Raw genomic sequence first — 15,150 nt, forward strand, 5'->3', positions numbered from 1 at the left:
GTTATTTTTCTGTTTTTTGGCCAAAGCCGCTGGAGCTTGACCTTGAACAAGTGTCTCCTTTCCTTCTGCCAACCCAAAACTGCCAGGTTTTCAGCAAAATAAAAATAGTAGCTGGATGAGCGCTGCTGTTCTTCTCCAGCACTGGAACCAAAGGCAGATTTACTGGCACCCCAAACTCCCTGACCTGCCTCCATGGCCTCGCCACCACCGCAGGGTGACAGCCAGGCCTGGGGGGGATTCTCAGGTGCCACTTGGGGACACTCAGCAGCACTGAAAGGGCAGCCTGGGGAGGAAAGCGAAGCAAACAGCCCCTTCCCATCACCACTGCTTTCCCAAATCTGTCCATTTATTGCTTCTAACATCCTGTTTGGCGCCTAATCGTGGTGGGGGTGGAATTAAGGATCCCCTCTGAGAGAGCTGTGGTCCGAGCCTGACTCCGGCGGGGCGGCATCACATAAATGATATTGAATTATTTCCCTGCCATTTCTGGGAATTGCTGGTTAAGGCTCTTGGACGGCGCTCACTCACAGCTCCTAATCTCATTCACCTGCCATTTACCCTGGGAGCAGAGCAGGAGGCAGGGAGCCTTTCCAGGGTGCACAGATATGGGCTATCACGTTGCTGAAAGAGGGAATCATCAATATTAACCAGAAGGGCTGCAAATTGCACTCCAGGGCCCTTCAGGTGTGTGGAGTTGGGGTGCAAAGAAGTGAAAAACACACCCAGAATTGCTCAAGAGAGGAGAAGGAAGGGGAAAAGCAGAAACTGAGTTTTATTGTGTGAGGGGATTAATCTGCTGCCTGGCTTTATAAACATTCCCCAGATACTCAGCTAAGCAACCAAATATCTGCCTGGCACCTGGGAGTCACTGTGTCTCCAGGATTTAGCACTGGGGATGAAATGTTCTCCCATTCCTCAGGATTTCTGGGCCCTAAAGACAGATCTAGTGACACCAAACAGTTCCAAACTTGATTGAACTTGACCAAGTTGCTCACAGAAGTAAATAAGAAGGGAGGAAATCTGATGGTTTGGGTTTCTCCTTGGCAGAGAGAGATGCTCTGCCTTGCAATTCCTTCTTCCCTTCAAAGTTGCCTTCAGGGATGCTGGAAATACCTGAAATATGAGCAGCCCCCACAAAGTTATCATTTAATTAAATCCAACACAAAATTCTTTGATTAGAGCCCAAGACAGAAATGTCTAATTTTTTCAAACCTTCCTAGTAACAAAAAACCACCAGAAGCTGTGAGGGTGGGATTTCCCACCTGGTTTCAGGTAGAACAGAGATGAAGCAGCATCAGGGATGGATGTGGTGCCCAGCAAGGCATCATCCCACAGAGGCAGATCGAGGAGAGTTCTGTAAGAGAAATCCTCTTAGCCCCATCATATATTTTCCTAAATTTTGATTACTTTTTGGCTATGAAGTTTAAAAAAAGAAAAAGCCTATGTCTCATCACACCCATCCATCTCCCCCGGGGGAAGGGTTGGTGACCCTCTGTGGGCAGAGCTCCACTCGCCCTGCAGGAGAACAGGGGCTGCAGCTCCCTGCCAAAAACAGCAGGGAGGGTACTGACACCCGCTTCACTACTCCTCCTGTCCTCAGTTCCTTTTTTTGTGCTATTGATATGATTTTTTTTCCTGGCTCATTTCAAGCCTGAGTTCCCCAGACTCTCCCTGACATCTGTTAATATCCCTGAAACTGGAACCCGAAGGGGCCGGGAGGCTTTGAAACCACAACCGATGCTATTTTCAGGCCATGATGGGACCAGGAGGGGTTTTCCCCACCCTGGGCTCAATGCCTTGCAGCAGGATCCTTGCAGCAGGATGCTCACGGCAGCCCCGGGCGATCCAGGGCATCATCCAGGGGAGTTTTCCGGTGGCTTTGTTGTGCAGGGACAGCACAGCCCCGTCACAGGCCGTGGGTTGGGGCTGGCGGGAGGTGCACCATGAACCTGGGCTCGTGTTTGCAGGCAGGGGAGAAGCTCCTGAAAGAGGGGGTGAGGGTGAAACACAGATTCCCCCAAATAGCAGGGCTGGCCCAGCCCAGAGGGGAGAGGGGCCCAGGCATTTAGTGCCTCGTCAGCCAGCAACGCAGACGCCAAGGGAAGAGGAGGCATCAGCACATCCCGCCATGCCCAGCCCACAGGACTGCCACCTTCTCCACTTCCCTCCTCATCCTGCTAATTTCAATCACGGAAAACTCCATCTGGATAAAAGAGAAAGCCAGCAATTTTAATTTTTTTTCTTCTCCTTTCCCCCCCCCTTTTTTTTTTTTAGGTGCATATTGAGCGCGTAGCGGATGTAAACTGCGTTATCTGGGTGGCTTGCTGGCTTAGCACAGCCTCTGTTTTACTGTACTAATGACTTTTTACACTCCAGGTAAAATCAGAACAAGACAAGAAGGTTTTAGAAAGCTCGTTCTGACAAATTCCTCACTGTAATTACTGGAGCAGAAAGAACTCATCAGCAGTACATGCCGTTGCTCCGGGCGCTAAAAGTCTCGAGTGGTGAATGGCCCAGATATGGAAACTGCAGCCGCCGCACAGGGCCCGGCAGGTCCCCACGCCGAGGAGGCCAGAGCAGCCCCTCGTGGCTTCCCCTGCCAACCAGGAGCAATTTTATACACGAGTGATCCGGTGCAATCCCGGTGCTCCCGGGGGCAGGGATGGCTGCGGGGTGACAGCGCTGCTGCGGGGTGTGCAGGGGTGTCGGGCCCTGCGCCGGCTGGGCTTGGTTTTGTTGGTGGTTAAAGACACCCACGCTGGGGTTTGGGCGCGTGGTTTGATTCTCTGAGAACCTCTCGGGCTCTGTATTGCTGGGGGGATGAAAGGTGGGGACCCCCCGAGCGCATTCCCAGCCCGGCGGGTTCCTGCTGCTCACCCAGGGTCCAGTTCTGCCCTGGATGCTCTGGCAGGGAGAAGATCAATCAAAATCAAGATCAAAATCAAATCCACCAAAAAGAAGAGGGGGAAAATAACACCCTCTTCATCTGCTGGCAAAGCATCTACCAGAGTGGTTTCAGCAGCCATCAGCAGGCATGAAATAGCCCCCGTTTTGCTGCATCCACAGTTCAGGAGATGCCAGAGGACCAGGTTGGGAGGGCAAAGCCACAAGGATTTCCCCAGATGCAAGAGGACGCAGCACCATGGCTCACTGGCCAGCTGCCATGGGCTGTAGGGATGGAGAGAGGGGACAAGGCAGTGCAGAGGGTTCCTGGGCTCATCCCAACCCCAGCCCCAAGACCTGGTACAGACCAAAAGCCCAGAACCAGACACCCTCATGGTTGCACCCACAAGGTGCTTCGCTTGCACAAGCAATAGTTTGGCTGGGAAAGGGGCTGGGAAAAGCTTTTGAGGCACTTTGGGGGTTGCAAACATTCTGCAACGTGCCTGTCCCACATCCCCAGATCCTGCCTGTGCCTGGCCCAGCAGGCAAGGAAAACCCATCATGGCTTGGCTTTCCAGTTCCCTCCAGCCAAGGCAGCTCCCAGAGAGGGAAATCATCTGAAAGCAAGGGAGGGGGGCCCAAAGCCCAGGGCTGAGCTGTGGTGGGACCCCCAGCTCTTCCCCCAGCACCAGACATCCCTGGATGAGGGATGAGGAAGAGGCAAGGTGTCCCAATCCTCAATCCTCTACCAGCACCCACCCCCTGTGACCGCAGTAGCCCAGGATGAGCTTCTGGCAAAGGGTGGGATGCATGTGGCCAGGCTGGAGGCTGGGGGCTGCTGAGACATCCCCTGACACAGGGGACATGAGGACACAGGTCAGGAGAGAGAGACCACAGCGGCACCCGGAGTGTCCGTCCCCTCCCCTCCTGCCACCCCCTCTGCCGCTGCTGTCACCTAAAAGGATTAGTCATTAGGGATTAATAGTGGATTAGGCACTCAGGCCCATATGGCTTAAACACCACGGGCAAAGCATTAGTGAAGCTGAACTGAGTGGGCAGGGCAGGGACAGCCCGGGGGGTAGCTGGGGAGGCAACTGGGGAGCAGCCAGGGGGGGCAAGCAAGCACCTCTCTGCCCCCAAGAGGCAGAGGGTTTCACAGGCACTGGGGCAGGAGGGGGATTTCAAGCCCAGAGGAGGACAAACATAGACCTAAAGCTGCATGGATCCAGAGCAGGGGGAGAAGGCACCTCCAGTGCTCCCCCACTGAGGCCAATCCCTCTGCCCTCGCCCCTCAGAGCAGCCCTCAGCAGCACTGCACTCCTGGAAAGCTCCCCCTGTCCCCTGGGAAAGCTGGGAGCTTGGATCCTGACCCACCCTCTGCACTCTCCAGCTCCACTTGCTGCCCTTGATTGTTGCCAGTTCATCAAAACAGGGGGGCCCTTTATGCTGGTGGGCAAAGATGCTCCTTTTGGAGCACCCTGAACCTCCAAAAAGACTTTTTGCAGACTTTTGTTGGATGGCACCCAGGTCATGCACAAGCTATCCCTCTCCTCTCCCACCCAGCCCCATAGCAGGGGGTTGGGAAAACAGAGCCTTTCCTTTCAAAGGGTTCCTTCCCTTCCTTCAGGGTCCCTATGCCCCCCAATCTCTTCCCCAAGTGTGGTTGCAGGCAGCCCCATGCCCCCCACCAGTACCACAGGCCCCCCTGCACCCCCAGAGAGGGGCTGGAGCAAACACGGAGAATGGATCCCTTTGCTCTTAATCTCTCTCTATCTGCTAATTAAATATTGATGGTAGTTAAATATTCATAGAACACTTGGCTCAGAGTTTACATCTGTCTTCAGGCGTACGTGGGGTCTTTGATGTGTTATTTTTCTGGTCACCCAAGGTCCCAGAAGCCTCCAGACTTGTCAATGCTCTTTTGAGGTTTTTTTCTCCCTTTTCCACGTGTTGCTGGTGGAGGGTTTCAGTTCTTTCATCCCCAGTGTCTTTTCCCTCTGTATCCACTTTCCTAATTTTTTTTCCCCACAAGGAGTTTCTCATCCCTCCCCAAGGAATGCCAGCCCTGGGAGAGCTGCCCTCCATCCCCTGCACACCTCTGGGAGGGGGAGGATGGCCAGCAGCAGTGATGGCAGTGCCATGGGATGTGGGGATGGGGCTGAATCCCTTCCAGCCTTTCTCTTCCGGCCTCCTGGATTTCTCCCCAGATGATTCCCATGGTGCTGGGGGTGTCTGAGAGCCCTGTGGTGTCTCCAAAGGGGAAGAACCCAAGGCCACGGGGCTGGGTAAGACCTGTTGCTCTCGGTGCACCTCCGTCAGTCAGGAGAAGCCCCGGTGGGTCCCTGCGGGCGCAGGGGTGAGGCACGTCCGGCCCCGGGGTGCAGCACCCCAGCCGGGCATCCCAAAAGAAAGAGCAGCATGGCCTGGCCAGGCCACGCGGTGGAACAGCTCCGACAACCGTTCCTTGGGCAGCACTGACATCTTGCGCCGAACGGAGGGAAAACACCATCCAAGATCCCTCCACTGCTGCCGCGCCCCAGGCAGGCACCCCAAACCCTGCTCATGCCCCCACGGGCTGGCACCTCGCCCAGCTCATGGCTCAGCCACCGCCATGAACCCCGAGCAAGCCCTGGGGTCCCCAAAATGACAAAGGCCAGCGGGACCCAGCCCTGCACAGCCGGTGCTCATCCCCATCATCATCCCCATCATCTCCTCACATCCCCCCCCCATCCCCATGGAAGTGCCACATCCCACATTTCTCACTTTGAATTTCCCCCGCAGCAAACTCGTCGGGACAGCAGGAGAGAGGTTTTTCCCGCAGCCAGCCCAGGAAATATTTGTAAAAGTATTTTAGGTAAATTCCCAAAAGCAACTCACGCCAAGGGGACAGAGTGTCCATGGCAGGGCTGCTGCGTGGCCACACCGGCTCCAGCTCCCACCAGCTCGGAGCGATGCCAGGCGTAGGATACACGAGGAAAATACCCTGGGGTGGGCTGGAGGAAATGAATTCATCTCCCGTGGGGTGTCTTTTCCTCCCTGGTCAGGTGGTGTCAGAAAATATGTGTGAAAACTTAACAGTCACCAAGGCCACAAAGGCAGATCGTAGCTGCTGATAAGCTGGGAAAACACCACGGGGACCCAGGGCCAGACCGTGGGGGGACTCAGGGAGGTGCCACAGAATCCCCCACGCCCTGGAGATGCTGATCCCATCACTGCCTCCCTGCATCCTGACAGCACTGCTTAGCTTTGGGTCTTGTAACTGGAGAAAATCCAGAGAGCCCAGCAAGTCCCTAGTGTGGATTTTTTAATTACTTTTGCCCCCAGCTCCTGGATGCAGAGGATTTTTTGAGCATCTTACTTGTGTTTTTAGGTTTCCTTGTTGTTTTTTTTTCCCCACCTGCTTCGTGCCTTCCAGGTCGCTGGGAAATCACGAGGCATGTGCAACCTGCAGAAATCAGGGTGCAGATCGGGAGTCAGATGGGGGTTTGGGTTTATTTTCAAGTCTGGGTTTTCAAAGGCCAGGGTTGGGGAGCAGAGGGAAGAGATCACTCAACTAGAGCAGCCCAGCTCTGATGTCAATCTCAAGCAGAGGAGTTTGGTGTGAAGGCAGGTTTTGAGCCAGGGCTGGTCCCTGTGCGGGGGCTGTCAGGATGCCGGGGGCCAAAGGACACGGGAAATGAGTCAGTCAGAACACAGCAGATACATCGAGGAAGGGAGACAGTTCAGCCTGGGACAGCTGAGAGAGGATGAAATGCTGAGGGAAAAGTCTCCTGAATGGATCAACATGGGTACCACAAAGCCCCTTCCCTTGGGTGATGGGGACAGGGATTGTCATCCCGGATGAGAGCTTTTCACCTTCGGGATCAGCTCTGCCATGGGTGTTCTGAGCACCCCCCCCACACACTGCTTTGGGTTGAAAACCCTTCCCTTTGGAGCTGCTTTCTCTGTTACTGGGCCAGTGGGATGTAGGGCACTGGCAGCTGGGCAGTGGAGGGGCTGCCCTGGCACAGCCGCCAGCCAGGACTCCAAAACCAAGAGAGGACCCAAAACCCCCAGAGATCTACATCAAAGCCACACAATGCCACTTGTTTTGCTGGGTTCTCAATTCCCACAGATGGGGAACATCGCTGCTAGACCTTCCTTGTGCCCAGGATAGGTGGGTGAGGGTGAGACAGCCTGATCCAGGCCTGGCAATGAGGCTGCAGCTTCTTCCAGCAACATCTGTGGCGTGTCCAACATTGCTCCTATGGCTGAAACTGGGGGATAACCATGCCCTTCCTGGTGAAATCCCCCCTGGAGAAGGATGGCAGCACCAATTCCATCTTATTTCTGTATGTTTGCATGTTCCAGCAGCAGGAGATGGGCTCATCCCCACAGCCTCAGGGTTCCAGGTACCCCCTCCCGCCTCAGGGGCTGCACAACCTGCTCCCACCTGAGTGAGCAGCTTTGGGGATGGATGCAGATGCCCACTGGGTTTTCCAGCCTTGGAATAAAAAAAAATAAATACCTCCACTGCTTTTTGGGGAAGTGATGGCATCTGGGCAGGAGCCAGCTGGGCTCTGCAGGGGTGTGGGTGGCAGGGGAGGATTATGAGCCACCTCTTCCAGGGACGGGAGTGGGTGACCCATCCCAATATAACCCATCTCTTCAAGCAGCTGGGGAAGTCCTGGGGGACAAGGACATTAAAAAAGGAAATAGCACACAGAGGGGTGTGAATTCAGTGGTTGTCTCAGCATCAGCCCCAGCAAGATAATGGAAAAGCTGACCCGACCAAGACTTAAAAGGGAGAAGAATAAATCAAACAAATTCTTTATGGAAGCAGACCTGACCTGGCAAAAGCTGCTTTGATCACGGTCGTGACTTTGGCTGCCCCAGCTGCAGCAGCCGCCCCGTCCCGCAGGCGCTGCACTCAGATCTTCCCCCCGCGGGATTATCGATCGGCTGAAACGGCAAGTGCCGCAGCATCAATAAAGCGTCTGCACACGCGGCTGGGAAAGCCGCTCTCACCCAGGGGCAAGCGGTGTTTCCAGGGGGGCTGTGCTGCCGAGTGCAGGTCCCGGCGTGCCCAGCAGCTCTCTCTGGCAGCCCCAGCGCTGCACAGCTCGGCGAGGCTGGTTCCGAGCACGGAGGGTGATTAAGCGCCGACGCTGCTGGTAGAGGCAGAGGTTTCCCCAGGAGCTGCTCTGCTTTCTGTTCAGCGATGAGGAGAAGTCGTGGGGAGCAAACCCTGCACGGGGCAGCCGTGGGGCTGCAGCACCTGCCAGGACATCCACATCCCACCCAGAAGTGGGAGATTTGGAGCACCAGCAAATTTTTTGGAAGAGGTGATGAAAGCTCAGCCCCCAGCGGGGTCCTAAGTGCCTCTGCCAGCCCCCAGATTTGCCACCTCCCCCTCTGCAGGAGCGGGATCCGTCCCATCTGTTTTGCAGAGGCCAACACCTCTGCAGCAAAGTCTGGAGCCAGAGATGGGAGTGCTGGCAAGGAGCCCCCCATGAAACAAGGGGGAAAAGGGAGGAAAAGGGTGCTTTTCAGCCCGGGTCACATGTGGGACCAGGGGACCAGTCCAGAGCAGAGACTAGTTCCACTCATCACAGCAGTGGGTCTGCCTGTGTCCTGTGCCCTTCTCTGTGTCAAACACAAGAGGGTTGATGAGCTGGAGAGGAGCAAACACCAGTCCCTCCTAAATCCATCAAGAGCCACAGGAACACCTGGTTTTGCCTCTGGAGCCTCCATGGGCATCCCCAGCTCTGGCGCCAGGTCTGTGCAACCCAGTAGAGCCCCGTCCTGGCAGATGTGGGGATGGGAAGGGGATATTCCTCTGGAGTTACAGGCAATTCCGGGGGACCTGGAGTTGCTCAGGGGCTGCCAGATCATGGGGCCCAGCTGGGGCTGGAAATCTCCCATGTTCCAAGATCTCCCATGCTCCAAAATCCCCTGTCCGCAGGGTCCACTCATCCCACAGGGCCAACACCAGGGCCTGAGGGCAGGGCAGAGGGATGCTGCACGTGCTGGGAATGTCATTCCTGGGCTTCTTTGGCCTGCTGCATCCCAGTATTTTGCCTAGGAGTCTTTAAAGGGGGTTTTTCCCAGACTAATAAACGCTGTTTGGTTTTCCTTATGTTTCATTTTCTTCTTGCAGGGAATATTTCCCGCCCTTAGACGAGCTCCTGGGTGCGTGGGGGTAAGAACAGGGATGAGGGAAAGGATGGATCCGGTCAGGGAAAGGCGAGCCAGGCAGCTGTGCCGGACCAGAACCAGTTCTCATCTGCTTTCCTCTGCTCCCTGAGGAGAGATTAACTGGGAGATTGGGTGATGGTGGAAGGTGCTCTGCTCTGCCAGGCAAACACAAACCCCCTTGTCTGCACCCGACAGCCCTGGGGCATCACCCCGCTCCACTTCCTGCACCTATTATCCCACACATCCACCCCAAGCAAATTGAGGCTGATTTCTGGGAAATGGCTTTGGAGAAGAGCAAATGGAAGGTTATGTGTGGTCCCGCCATGGATGTGGTCCTCATTCCCATCCAGGCAGGAGCCTGCCTGGATCAGCACTCCATGTCTTCTCCACATCAGGGCTGCAGTACAGCCCAGAGGGTCCGGAATGCCACAGGGTGCCATCGGCATTCCCAGCCCCATGTGGTGGGATGTGGCTGCCTGGACTGCCGGGCTGGTGGGAATGTGTGTCTGCACCTCCCCACTGCTTCCCCCCATCCGCCAGCTGCCGGCAGCTGGGATGCACCCTGGGAGTTGCAGGGGCTGGGGGAAGAAGGGGCTTTTTTGACAGCTGCAGCCAGGCAAAATCCACTAGGGAAGCCCCAAACTGGCCTCTGCCTTTCCCAGCTCAGCAAGGCCAAGAACATGAGCTGCTGCTTTGGCACCAAGTGGAGGGAAGTGGAGCCACCTGCCCGTCCTCCCCCCGTCCTCGTGGGCCCCAAACACCCCCAAAAACAGCACAGAGACGTTTCTGTGCCTGATGTAACCCAACAGAAGCTGCTTCTCTGTGGGTTTATTTTCTCTATGGTTTTTTTCTTTCTTTTTGGAGGAGGCATATTTGAGTGTTGGTCCCCTGGATCAGGATGCAAAGCAATAGGATACAAAATTTCACGGTGCAGGGGGAGAACATGGACCATTGGGAGTGTGTGGGGCTGCCAGGGACCCTGCTGGATGCTGTGCCTGTCCCTGGTCCCATCCAAGGGAGATCCCCAGACTCTCTCACCCACCCTGTGGTCTCACCATGGGGCACAGAGCCTGCCCAGGGAATAAGGGCACAGAGCCAAACTTTGGGAACAGCCTGTCCATCAGTCCTAACGCTGGAGGCAGGAGCTCAGGAAAAATCCCAAGCCCATTGGATGCCAAAAGCGTGGCCTGGGAGCAGATTTTTCTTTTCCCAGGGTTGAGCTGGGAGGGGATCAGTATCACTTACCCTCTGTGCTTTGGGATGTGGCGAGGGACCAGGTCCTCCCCCTGCTCACGCAGCTGCTGGCCCTGGGGGAAGGCAGGCCCCTGCTCCCCCATAAAAGCAGCCAGACAGCCCCGAGCCCGGCACACAGAGCAGCCCCAGCCCCGGCACACGGAGCAGCCCTGCCACAATCCACCATGGTGAAGGCAACCGGCATCTTCTGCGCCCTCCTCCTCCTCACCACGCTGTGCTGGCAGAGCCTGGCTCAGAGTGAGCACCACGGGCTGGGGGACAGGGACAGACCCTGGGACTGTGGGGACGGGTTTGCCTCGTGCATGGGGAGCAAGTGGGCTCTTCCCAAAGAGCTGTTGTTCCTACAGCTGGCAGGCTGAGGTGGGAGGTGGGGGTCTCCAGGCTAAGCTGAGCTTGTGCTGTCCCCCCAGGAGCTCCAGCCATGCCGGACAAGTGCTGCTTCAACTTCCAGACGAGAAGGATCAAGAGAGACAACGTCGTTGCCTGTTACCCCACCAGCCCTGAGTGCCCACACCAGGCTGTGATGTGAGTACCTTAAATCCACCCTGGGGGTAAAGCCCCTCTAGATCCTGCCAGACCCCTTGCCTTGCTTTGGTGGGTCCAATCCTGACCTCCTGTGCCTCCTCTAGGAAACTCATCACTGGGGTCCCTGTATGACCACCCCACTAACCTCATCTTCTCTCTGCCCCAGTTTCAGAGTGAGGAACGGGAAGGAGATCTGCACCCAGGCAAGCAGGGCGTGGGTGAAGAGGTACCAGCAGAGCTTCCAAGTCAGTTCCTTCTCCATCCCCAGCTAGTGGGGTGGCCAGAGGCAGCAGGGACTCCTCTCCACGGGGGACACCGCCAAGGCAACCCCTCTGCAGAGGTGGCTGTGGGGACACATTGGGACAGAGCAGCTCATCGGGGACATCCTCCCCACCATGCTGGGATGACCGTGCCTATCTCTCTGAAGGCAAAGGGCCTTTGCCAACCCCGGCATCCCACCAGGATGGAGTGTGCTGACCCTGTGGGACGCTCAGGTCTGGATCCTCTGCCAGTCCCCATGAATTCCATGGCAGAGAGGCTGCTCCTGCCAGCCTGGCAGCAGCCGAGGGGTTCAGGGGGAGCAGCTCCACAGTTATTTTTTGTACGACACACTGAACAGAATTAAACGTGATCTCACACATGCAAACATCTGTCTGTGTGAATGTCTTGGGAGTGGGCAGATCCTGCTGCAGGCTTTCCCAGCCAGGTGCTGGGATCAGTATGGAGCCAGGAAGAGCTGAAGCCACAGCCACGTCTCTGTGAGGATGTCCGGGGTGAGCGTGGGGCCAAACCACATCCATGCTTTGGGGAAGCACCAGGGAGAGCAGCAACAGGCGGGCACAGCCCATGAGGAGGGGGCTTCCTGTGTTCCTCATCCACCACCCTGAGGGGAAAGCCCTGGCCCAAATTCTGTCAGAGGAGCCCCTCAAGGATGCCTGGTCGGGGCCCCACTGACAACCCAAAATCCCAGTATGCCACACGATGGACACTGAGACAGGGACAGGCACCATGACGGGCAGCCAGCAGTGGGTCTCAGGGTGGGCTGGGGCAAATCCAGCCACCACCGAGCCACTCACCCAGTGCAAAATTGCAAGAGAGGCATCAGAACTGATGGCAATGGCTGGTTTTTGAAAAGAAGCTCTCACGGGACTCTGTCAAGTTGAGCATCATCCTGTGTGGTTTGCTGGTGGTGATAATCAGACTCAAAATAGACACCCAGCCCCTGTGCATCACCAGCAGCCCGCCACACTTTCCAGCAGCCCTCGGGTATCTCAGTGGCCAAACAGGCTGGGAGAAGGAATTTCCCTTCACCACTTGCCCTTTACCAGGTGGTTCTTTCCGTGGGGAGAGTCCAGAGCTGTCATGGAACGCCTGGCAGGGGTTATATATCGTGCCAGGGTGCAGGCAGGAGGGGCAGGTAGCTCTCCGTGGCCTGAGACAGGGAGAGCTGCCTTCTGCTGGTGCTGACTGAGCCCTGTGTTGGACATGAAGATCTGCTCCTTGGCCCTGCTCACCCTGCTGCTGGCAGCTCCCTGGACTGGAAGTCAGGGCATGTCCCGTAAGTACCGACACCGAGCCTTTCCCCACGGCTGCCCCAGACCCTCCACTCATGGGATTTGGGAGGGGGATGAGAGTTCAGCTCCTGCTTCTGCCACAGGACTGGGAGGCTGAGGGGCATCACCAGCTGCCCCAGCATAGGCCTGTCGTGGACTTGTTCAAAATGAGCAAAACCAGGCTTGGGGATGGCTTCAGCCCCAGAGCCCCAGCTGGGGAGCTCTGCCAAGCAAACCCCCACAGGCAGAGGAATGGGGGGCTCCTTCCCTGGGAACAAACATCACCACTGAGGATGCAAGAAGAGACCCCTTGTAGCACGAGGGAGCAGGAGAGTCCCCAGGGGAGCACCCACACCCCTCAGCAGAGCACCCACACCCCTCATGCCAGGCGTGGGAGAGCACTAAATCCTCTTGTCTCCTCTTAGTCCGCACATCCCATGCCATGTGCTGCCACAAGGGCATGTTCATCAGGCGGGAAATCCCTGCATCCAAAATCAAGAGCTACCAGAACACGCCTTCCCTCTGCTCCCGCAAGGCTGTGATGTGAGTAACCCCAGCTCCCACCCAGCCTTCCTCCCTGGCATCCCACTCCTCACCCTCGCTCACCCACCTTTCCTACCAGTTGTTCTGCCTTTGGCAAAACAAGCCACCCTGCCAAGGGTTCTGTGGGTGGGGGTGCCCTAACCTGGCTCTTCACATTCCCCTCCCTCCTCGCTGCTTAATCCCAAATAGCCCCAAAATCCCCCTATTTCAGCTGCCAGCCAGAAAAACGGGAAGGAAGCCAAAATTGCAGAGGTTGCCAAAAGTCAGCACTTCCAGGGAAAGTGGGGGGCAGGATGCTGCAGGCACCTCCAGGTTGGCAGGGATCCATCCCCCAATCCCGAGCTAATGCAGGATACTCTTTCCCCCAAAGTCTGAAGCTGGAGAAGGGGACGGTCTGTGTGAATCCAGAGGTGAGCTGGTTCCAGAAGTACCTGAAGGAAAAGAAGCTAATCAACACCTCCATGTGAAGCTGCCTTCCCCACAAGCTCTATTTATTTGTTTCCCATAATTATCTGTATGTTCTTGTGTCATTAATTTATGGAGCTGGCTCCGTCCCCTCCCCTGCCATCGGCCCCTCCACTGTCCAGTACATCCCTCAATGGAATCAATAAACCATCTCATGCTGACCTGGAGTGAGAGATGTGAACCCTGTGGGAGAAAATGGGTCATAACAGGGCTCAGCATTCCCACAGAGAACCAGGAATAGTCCAGGAGCCCCTGGGAGGGCAGGGAAACCCAAAGGGCCAAGGCTGATGCCCCCAGATCACCTCCAAGATGAAGCAGCCCCTGGCCAGACGTGGCCTTAAGGATGCCCTGGGCAGCTGCCTGCCTGGTGGGATGGGGATTGAGGCAGGGAAAAGGCAGGTGAGGTTGGCAATGGGAGAAGGGTTGGCTTTGGGGGGTTCAGGGGCTGGTTTGGTTTTGTCCCAGCTGGATCAAGTGGTTAAACAGGGGTGGTTGCAGGAGGAGAGAGTGGGGCCAGGAGGTTTAGCACTGTCCTCCAGACCTGGGCAGGCCCCTGGAGAGAGCCAACCATGGGAGTGATCCTCCAGGTCCCTGGAAATCCCCTTGTCTCATAGCAAAATCCCTCCTGCAGCCCCCAGAACCCATCCACCCACAGTGGCAGCGGGGGTGGCAACAACGGAAATCAAACCATATCAGGCCTGTCACTCGTGTCAATAAATTCCTTAAAAGAGAAGAAATGGAACATGCAGATGCTTTTGGGCAGGTTTCCAGCAGGTGCAGGGAGGCTGGAGCATCCTTCATCCTCCTGGTTCCCATCAGGACACCGGCCATGGAGCTCTGGAGCCAACTCTGTGTCCCTGCTGTGACCAGTGGAGCAGGGTGAGAAGGGTATTTGTGGCACACCTGGGGAGAAGTTGGGAAGTCTTATAAATCCCTGCAGGGATGGTGACTCCACCACTGCCCTGGGCAGTCTATGACAGTGCTGACAACCCTTGCAGTGAAGAGTTTTTTCCCCTAATATCCAATCTAAACCTCCACTGGTGCAACTTGAGGCCGCTTCCTCTTGGCCTGTCACTTGTTCCCTGGGAGAAGAGTCCGAACCACACTTGGCTACAACCTCCTGTCAGGGATTTGGAGAGAGAAAGTCCCCCTGAGCCTCCTTTTCTTCAGGCTGAGCCCCCCCCAGCTCCCTCAGCCACTCCTGGTGCTCCAGCCCCTTCCCCAGCTCCATTGCCCAAGGTCTAATCCCTGGGAAGCACCACTGGTGACCATCTGTGGCTGGATGTCACTTCATTCCCACCACTCTCTGGGCCCAGCCATCAGCCAGTTTGTCACCCAGTGAACAGGGCACCCATCCAAGCCATGAGCAGCCAGTTTCTCCAGAAGAATGCTGTATTATCTACTTCCCTATTAGTTTGTGACTCACTTGAATCATCTTTTTGATGAGCTGGGACATGCTTTACTTTTAAAGATACCTTTATACATATTGCCAGATTTGTTGCCACATATCTGCCCCCCTTTAGGGTGTTTCTGTACGAGCCAACGACCTTGGGCCCAGTCATCTGCCACAATCCCCATGGGACCATATCATCTGGAATTGTTCCTTTTAATTGAAAAGAACATTCTTGCCTGTGACTGGATAATTGCACATGCTCAGCCAAAGCATTTTTGCAGGCATTCTTTAGAAAATGAGACTTGACATCTCCAGCTTTTCTAGAGCTGCTCTTTGGTGCTGCTGCTCCCCTTGGGA

At 56.0% G+C, this 15,150-nt stretch overlaps 2 protein-coding genes across 2 annotated transcripts; both read left to right on the forward strand.

Moving 5' to 3' along the window:
- The first annotated feature begins 10,478 nt into the window (after positions 1 to 10,478).
- On the forward strand, positions 10,479 to 11,270 carry LOC113990474 (C-C motif chemokine 3-like). Its single transcript, XM_027725962.2, has 3 exons — positions 10,479 to 10,551; positions 10,725 to 10,839; positions 11,006 to 11,270. The coding sequence occupies exons 1-3, from the start codon at positions 10,479 to 10,481 to the stop codon at positions 11,109 to 11,111; spliced, it is 294 nt and encodes a 97-aa protein (XP_027581763.1). The 3' UTR covers positions 11,112 to 11,270.
- A 1,054-nt stretch (positions 11,271 to 12,324) lies between these two features.
- LOC113990487 (C-C motif chemokine 4-like) lies at positions 12,325 to 13,402 on the forward strand. The gene is made up of 3 exons (XM_027725986.2): positions 12,325 to 12,397; positions 12,818 to 12,935; positions 13,306 to 13,402. The coding sequence occupies exons 1-3, from the start codon at positions 12,325 to 12,327 to the stop codon at positions 13,400 to 13,402; spliced, it is 288 nt and encodes a 95-aa protein (XP_027581787.1).
- Positions 13,403 to 15,150: the final 1,748 nt, after the last annotated feature.

The sequence above is a fragment of the Pipra filicauda genome, unplaced genomic scaffold, assembly GCF_003945595.2.
Source record: "Pipra filicauda isolate LSUMZ 115617 unplaced genomic scaffold, ASM394559v2 scaffold71_size5581439_pilon, whole genome shotgun sequence".
NCBI classification, from domain to species: Eukaryota; Metazoa; Chordata; class Aves; order Passeriformes; family Pipridae; genus Pipra; species Pipra filicauda.